An 8,378-nucleotide genomic window follows, 5' to 3' on the forward strand; every position below is an offset into this window, starting at 1 on the left:
GATTCCACTTTTATTTTCACAAATATAAAAGCAGCTTATAACAGTACTGAATTCAAAATATGAACAAACAAATAGACAAACTTTATTGCACGAAAACATATTTCACATGAAGTATTGCACATGATCCAATTTATCAGGAAAGACACATCCTTATGGTAAGACTGGAATTACTCCAGGCTTGAACAGCGAGGCATATTTCCTGACAGAGACTTGCCACGTCACATATTGCACGTTCTCCAACTACTTTAATCTGTTTCACAAATGTTCCTCAGATTCTTTACTTTTACCACTTCTCTGCAAAAATATTGCATAGAAGGTTTTAAAGGCAGAGAAATATAAACCATTGAAAAATATTCTGCAATTAAGAAAGTAAAATATGTATGTACATAAGCAACCCTGTTCTTTTTCTTGGGGAGGGGGGCAGGGCGAAGGGGTGATGAACAGCCAAGTTTCTTTAAAAAGAGAGAAACATTACAAAGCTAATTCCATCAGCATTTGTCCACTTACGATACTCATCGGAACTGAACATCTGTCCTACCACTCAGAAGTCCCTCTGTTTACATTCAGTTTGCAATACAAGCCTCTAACTCCTTCAACCAATGCACGTGCACTGGTGGTCATTCAGCAATAAATAATAACTCAGAATCCAGATGTTTAATTGTCTCTGGATTTAAAATATACGTAAAGTGCATCTGAAAAGTCTACAGTCATTCTCATTCTTGTACGTGATGATCAGTCAACCTGTGACGTTCGCATCTCATGGCAGCAAGGGGGCGCAATGCAGGCCTTCCCAAAATGTCTGTCCTTTTCCCCACGGTCCTGCTTGGATGAAGATTTCCAAGATGCTGCAAAGTTTTTTCACAGTCTTTCTAGAAAACTCCTGGCCATAGAGCAGCATTCCCTTCACACACATTTCCTTTAATTCCATGGCATAATGGTTTATAGTTAAATAGATCTCGTTATTTGGAGGGTTTGCTACAGATCCAGTGTAAGCTCTTGTCACATTCTGTACTGCCGATGTCTGTGCTATTCAGATACACACAGCTCTCCGACTCTGTAATGTTGAATCTGTCAAATAATAAAGAAACCTAGAATTATTTTCAGTTCATCATCCGCACTGTTATGTGAGAATAAACTTTGCAGTGGTGGTGGACTCTGATTTCCTCGTGTGTGTGTGTGTGTGTGTCTATTTGGAACAGTAGGAGGAGATGGACGATAGACAAGACAAGGTGTCCAATAGACAAGAATCAAAAGTAAATAAGAGTAAAGGATTCCATTCAGTTGATTGGCATGGCAATGATTCACAATCCTTTATGAGTTCATAAGTTCTTCAAAAAATCCTTCCCCAAAATTATAGACGTCCAACATCATGCATAGCAGTGTGTAGAGATGTACGGAGTTTATTTATGCCCCCTGATACCATCTGTGAGAATGGAACCATCAGAATTAAAAGTCCCTGTACTAGAGACCTGAAGTTTCATTTTTGTGACTGTTTAAGTAGTTATCATAAAATTATTAAGAGTGAGCAATTTATTCAACTATGGTTTTCAAATGACAAAGACCAAGACCAAATATATTAAAAGTCCCTCAAACTTTAAAATGTGGTTTAACTACATGTAATGAAAATGAGCCAGTGTTTTTAATTCTGGGGAAAGTTTTCCACAGAAATTCATAAACAAGCATTGAAAATGTTCTTTATCCCTATTTATTTATTCATATAAATATAAAATTAGGAAACAGTGAGAAGGAATTATTTTCCAACAACCACATCATCACTAAAACAGAACTAAGAGATTGGGAGTGTTGGGCTATTTTGCATCACCATAGTTATTCTTGGAATATTTCCAAGCTAAGTCTATTACTCATAGTAGACTTCACTAAGAAAATTACTATAAGCATTTATTGTATGAATTCTAAGTGGATACAATAAAAATGACAATAAAGTCTGTCTCTAAAGAAGTCTAGAATATAAACATGCAAAAGAAACTGTTTGTTCATAAAGAGCTCAGCCTTCATGTTGGAAGAAGAAAAGGAGGAGAACAAGATGTTTTTAAATGAAGGAAGCAAAGCCAGCCAAGGAAATCGGACTCCCTGAGACGTACCTGTTGCTAAGTTCTTTGCCATTAGACCATTTCCATGTCTGGCCAGCCGCGTTTCTCAGCCCAATCCAGTGTCCAGCTCCACCTGCATATCGCTTTAGAAAGCTCTTAAAGAGAGCACAAGGGAGTTGTTAACAAACATCTGGGTAGTTATATAATAAATGCGATTTCTCAAAAGTCACAATTTGAGGTTTTTTTTTTGTTTTTTTTTTTTTTAGTTCTAGGGAGGACCAATTCATTTGGATTTCTGATCTTTGAAGCTAAGCAATAGAATCAAATTTGAAAGGCCAAACTGAACTCTCATTTTGATCGCAGACTGACGATATGACTCTGTGGGTAAAGTTTCCTGCATATAAATTAGCTACAAAGTTCCCAAGCAGAAACAGAAAGAAGGCACAGATTAGATACATTAGATCAAACAGCAGTATTTCATGAGATTGTTTTTGACTCTTACCATGTCCTTTGCAGAATCCATGACTGCAAGAGTAGCACCAAGTGTAGAACAAAAGTTTTGGGCCAGAGTCCAGTTGTATGTTATAGTGGAAATATAGTAGCATTTCCTCTGGTAACCAATCCAGTCATCTGAGCATGAAGAGACATGGCTCTCTGCAGGCGCTGAGAACTCACACTGGCTCGGACAATTGTATCGGCCCACTGTGAACAGGAAAATGATTTGTTTTAGTAACAATAGAAACCAAACACCCACAGCATGCAAAACTAGGGATATTGTACTGTGCTGGGTGATAAAAATAAAGCACAAAAGTCCAGGGGAGAATTCTGGAAAGAGTAAAAGAGCCCACCTTATCTGATCTTCCATGGTGCCCATGACCAGGTGAGATACGGGGAAAGGAAGCCCTTGGGCCATAAGATCAGAAAGTGTGGGAAATGCCGGCGCCATGGCTCAATAGGCTAATCCTCCGCCTAGCGGTGCCGGCACACCAGGTTCTAGTCCCGGTCGGGGCACTGATCCTGTCCCGGTTGCCCCTCTTCCAGGCCAGCTCTCTGCTGTGGCCAGGGAGTGCAATGGAGGATGGCCCAAGTGCTTGGGCCCTGCACCCCATGGGAGACCAGGAGAAGCACCTGGCTCCTGCCATCGGATCGGCGTGGTGCGCCGGCTGCAGCGCGCCTACCGCGGCGGCCATTGGAGGGTGAACCAACGGCAAAAGGAAGACCTTTCTCTCTGTCTCTCTCTCTCACTATCCACTCTGCCTGGCTAAAAAAAAAGTGTGGGAAAAAATTTTTTTAATCCTAAAAATAGTCATTGGACTAGAAAAGATAAAGAGCATTATAAATTCTAACTAAAATTCTGAATCAGAATGCAAGGTGGAGGTGTTTGAAGAAGTAATAGCTATGACATTAGATTGGGAGACAAAGAGAGTGTCTTTCAGAAAACCAATTCAAAATACACAAAGATCTGGGACTGAAGACCTTTCAGAAAATCACAGAATTCATATTTGTAAAAGACCAATGAATCTTAGCATAGCAGGGTTAGCAGACAGATCACTACTTGATAAGGGCTTTCTAGATATAATTTTAAGAATTCTCAACTACCATTCTGTGGTGTTGGAGATAAAAGATAAGACTGACTGCTTCCTGATTAATCGATGGTTTTGATATTAATTTTTTCCATAAACACTGAATACAAAGTCCATATTTTTTTCTAGCTAGCTGTCTATTTATTTAGAACTCAAATTAGCCCCTTTCATTCTAGTTGGAAACGTCTGCTTAAATGTAATTTTCTCCTAAATAATACATAAATCATAGTCACTTTTGACATTCATGAAAATATTGCAGCAATCATCCAAGGAACACGAACTTTTACTCAACTTTGATTAGCAAGTTGCTCATGTATGGCCACTGGGATGGCCCTAAAGTAGCAGGAGTTTCTGCCTGAAGTGGATGCCTGCTGCTTTCAGCTCGGCCTGGGTGCTGACAGCCGGAAGCACAGACTCACCTGATAAGGCAATGAGAGCTATAACCAGAATGGTGGTGAAGACCACATACATTACAGCACACGGGACAGGAACCTGGAGGGACCCTTCATGACTTGCTGCGAAACGGTAGCTAGAGGCAACATCTGGAAGGGAGGAAACTGATGGTGAACTCGCTTGGATTTCAGACCGGATATTTACCATTCTTGGAAGCATTAACATTTTAAAAATAGCAACGTTTTCCTATCTCTTTGTATGACGTCTGTGAATGAGTTTCCCCAAACTGTGAGTGAATACAGATAGTCCCTTAGTGACTAGAAACAAAACAATTCAGGTGTAATACTGAGATCACGAAATAGTTTCCAATTATATGCCTTCGGTACTTGTACTTGCTACATACAACATATGCATTCTGTGGCTGTGAAAATTCTAAGCAAATCACCACTGGTTGTTTTAATCAGAATAAGAACATTTACTAAATTCCCAAATGCCCTGGAAGACATATGAGAAGAACATCCCAGGCACGATTCCTTAATCTCCTTGTAGTTACTATTTAAGATGGGAATGGCATAAATCTGAGTAATGCAGTCAAGTAAAATCTAGAACTGATATTTAATATCTAAGACTGGAAAGATAAAAATGTTAAAAACCTGACAGTACTTTTTGGTGAAATTGGTGCAGACGTGTAACAATTAGAATTTTCATTCATTACGGGTAGGATAGTGAGTTGGAAAAATATTTTGGAAACTTTCTTATAAAACTAAATATATAACTACTTATGACCCAGCCTTTTATTGATATGTGTATCCACAAGGGAAATGAAAAATATGTTCTCAAAATGCCTTGTATGAGAATGTTCATAGTAACTTTATTCTTTAGGGCCAAATCCTACCTGTAACCCAAATATCTATCAAGAGTGGAATAGGTAAACAAATTATAGTACAAGGGAAATTTACTCAGCAATTTAAAAGTCTGATACATACAGTGAAATGATTCAATCTCAAGAAAAGAAATGCTGAGTAAAAAAAATCAGACCACAAAATGCAATATAATGGATATTTTCATTTATATGACATTCAAAAATAGCCAAACTTGGTTATGTTGACAGAGATCAGAAAAGCAGTTCTCTGTACATGTTTGGGAGAGGTAATTTAACTGGAATGAGATACAGGGGAAATTTCTCAGGTGGTGGAAATACTCAAATGTTGACTGGAGTTGTGGTTATACAATTGTCATAACTCATTAAACTATATACCAATGATCTATGCATTCATTGTAAATTATACCTTAGTTAGAAGGACATGTGAATGAAGATTAAAATAATTGAATTTTCCAAAAGAAATTAAAATAACAGAGGAAACAATAATAGGAGTTTTTTTTTTCCTTTACCCTTCTGCATGAAGGTGAAACAAAGTCAAATTTTTCTTTAAGCAATAGGAAACATTTCTGTGGAAGTATTTAGAGTAGGGATATAATGTGAATAACAATCCTTCGCTATTAAAAAACAAACTAGAAGAGTGTCTGAGAAGGATTCTGTTCTAGAGTATAAGGAAATAATTGAAAAAAGAAAGGAATTTTGTGATTCAGATTTTGGATTTTGTTTTTTCAGGATGAGCTATCTAGATTTTAAAAACACTCTCAGAATTTCCTATTTTGTTCTCAAATTCCCTGTTACAATCCCCTATTACGTTCTCAACAACTAAACTGCAAAATGTCTAGTTTAATGATATTATAAATTGACATTGAAAAATAGTCTCAAGTGTAAAAATATTGTTTGTTTAACATGGATGGTTTTCACTACTCAAATTGCATCTATATAGGACATATCTCGAAATCCATGTGTTTTCTTCTCCTTACATTTTTCTAAAGTTAAACTAGGTGAAGGGATGTTGCTTTTCCTTGTGGTAATTAGCCATGCAGTGGGTGTCAACATCCACTTTTACTTTTTTCCCAGAATGTTTTTCCCAGCACAGAGCTACACTCGGGTTTTGCAACAGAAGCCTTTACTTCACACCTTTCTGGTTCTATGTCTCGCAGCTTCTCAGAGCAAATCTTCCTTTTTTCCCTCATGCAGTTAACCCTGGAAGCAGCCTTCGATAGGAAGGGTGGCAAGTTCAGAGCTCCATCTAGTTTCACTTCTCACCAAGTGGGAGTCCCTCCTGCTGCGTGGAGTCAACGCAGCAATGGACAGCCCTGGGTCCTCAACAAGACCTAACACATCCAAACAGCTGCTGGAGTCCAGAGCCCAGCCCAGCCAGCCCATCTGGGGAGATGATTCTCAGATAACACTTTGTTTCCATTAGTGAGGGTACAGTTAACCACAATTTGTTACCTAGGTAACAAAACATGCCCCCAGTAGCACACTTCTGTTCTGATCACAAGTCTTGTCCATTAATGAAGAAGCTGAAAGTAAATCTACATATTTATTATCTATTTGACCACCCAAGGGTGACACAAAAAGATTATTCATATTCATAAAGCAACTACAAGGGCAGCATAGACTAACCATTCAACAAAATTGGGATGACCATTGAAAAAGTCAATTTCTGTATTAGGTCTTTTCAACTGCTGAGTACTGTTATTATTACCACTCTTTTTTTCTTTTATTTCATTTTATTATTCCCTCCCCCTTTATTTTTCTGCAGTTCAAATGGGCAAATAATAAAGTTGTGACAGACTTGATTACCCCAAAATTTGTGTGTCTTCTACCTTTCATCCACATTTGACCTTATGCTTTTAAACAAAGGATTGCGTTATCAGAGTGATTGATGCTTCTCTAAAGTAAACCAACCTAGTACACATACACTCAGAAAAATAATACCTTACTGAAAGATTGCTTTAATTCTCCATCTTTTTACTGGGTAGTCTTGCTTACAAAAAAAAAGAAAAAAAACTCTAATTCCTAAATACTAGCCCTTTAGAAAGGCACCTGACTAATTAGGGGAAAAAAAGAGATATTACAAAAAAAAAAAAAAAAAAAAAAAAAACAAGCCTTATAGAATCAAGATTTTGAAAAAGCAATGGGTAAAACCTTGGTAATAGGAAATAGAGTAAGTGTGTGGGTAAAGAAGAATATTGATAAGATAATTACATTTTGGTGACAAAAAAAAAAAAAAAAAAAACAAAACAAACAAAGAAAAAAAAGGTCTGAGTTGTATAGAATTTGAGGCCAGTGATTGAAAGGTGAAACAGAAGGACGAATGGTGGGAAAGAGTCTCATAAAGACTGTCAGAGCGGGGCAGGCGTCCAGCCTAATGGTTAAGACAGCAGCACCCCACTGAAGCTCTGTCCTGACTCCAGCTTCCTGCCAAGATGGGCCCCAGGCCTGAGCCCTGAGGATTCAAGTGATCACTTCCTGCCATCCAACCTGGGTTGAATTCCTGGCTCCTGGCTTCAACCCTTGTCATCGCAGGCATTTGGGGGCGTGACCCAGCAGGTGGGAGTGCTCTTTCTCTTTCTCTTTCTCTCTCTCTCTCTCTCTAATAAATAAATAGACTAATAATATTTCAAGAGCAGAATACCAAAGCAGAATAATTCCTTTATTACCTTTTCCTAATAAATCAGCACTGGGTATTGTAAATGTTCAGACACTCACACAGCTATTCTTTTAAAGACTGGAAACCTGCACATTTTCAGCAACTTGAGGATGCCATCCTGTGAACACAGAATAAGGCCCACAGAAAGCAAAGATACAAGACAAAGAAGCCAAGGAAGCAACTGCGCATGGGAAAAGCAGAATTTTCCATAACAGAGGCATGGAATACATGCAGGTGAACGAGGAACAATGCTAGGACTGGGCTGGGGGAGGGAACTTTCTAATGAAGTCTAAAATTCAAGATGATGTAAACTGAAACAAAGGAAGAGATCTTGAAAGAGCTGAAATTCACTCTGGCAGTCCTTTCATCTAGGTTCCCTCCTACCTTCCCACAGCTGAGGAGAAATTGACCTCTTCCCAGTTGATCTTTTAAGTTGACTAAAATAAAAGCTTCATTTTCTTCCCCAACGACCATCACACACTCTTGAATTCCTACATACAGACACAGATTGCTAACATAAAAGAAGTCAGGTTTGACGTACCTTTTTGATCACTCTCCAGATGCAAAGAGCTGTTTTCTGTTATGGAACAATCTTCAGAATCCATCTTCATGATCAAGGTTCCCCGGGGAATCGCAGGCCAAGTGAACCCACAGGGAGAGCCTTGACTGGGCTCTTGTTCAGTCTGCGACTCTCTGAGGCACCTCCGGGTTTATATTCCGTTACGGTGTCTCCACCCCCTTCCTCTTACCTCCTACCGTGCTCAACTGTGTCAGTTCTCTTTAATTTATGCCCCACTGGCCCAGACAATTTA

General features: G+C 38.6%; 1 protein-coding gene across 1 annotated transcript; it reads right to left on the bottom strand.

Annotated features, from left to right (window-relative positions):
* Window positions 1–959: 959 nt before the first annotated feature.
* Window positions 960–8,171, bottom strand: LOC133762434 (early activation antigen CD69-like). Its single transcript, XM_062195426.1, has 5 exons — window positions 8,108–8,171; window positions 4,054–4,176; window positions 2,554–2,753; window positions 2,103–2,206; window positions 960–1,068 (listed from the first exon to the last, which is right to left on the bottom strand). The coding sequence occupies exons 1-5, from the start codon at window positions 8,169–8,171 to the stop codon at window positions 960–962; spliced, it is 600 nt and encodes a 199-aa protein (XP_062051410.1).
* Window positions 8,172–8,378: the final 207 nt, after the last annotated feature.

This window comes from Lepus europaeus, chromosome 6 (assembly GCF_033115175.1).
Source record: "Lepus europaeus isolate LE1 chromosome 6, mLepTim1.pri, whole genome shotgun sequence".
NCBI classification, from domain to species: domain Eukaryota; kingdom Metazoa; phylum Chordata; class Mammalia; order Lagomorpha; family Leporidae; genus Lepus; species Lepus europaeus.

Coding starts and splice junctions, on each gene's coding strand:
- LOC133762434 (XM_062195426.1), bottom strand. CDS start 8,171: ATGGATTCTGAAGATTGTTCCATAACAGAAAACAGCTCTTTGCATCTG. Junction 4,177..8,107: donor TCTGGAGAGTGATCAAAAAG/GTACGTCAAACC, acceptor CCTCCCTTCCAG/ATGTTGCCTCTAGCTACCGT. Junction 2,754..4,053: donor AGCTCTCATTGCCTTATCAG/GTGAGTCTGTGC, acceptor TCCTGTTCACAG/TGGGCCGATACAATTGTCCG.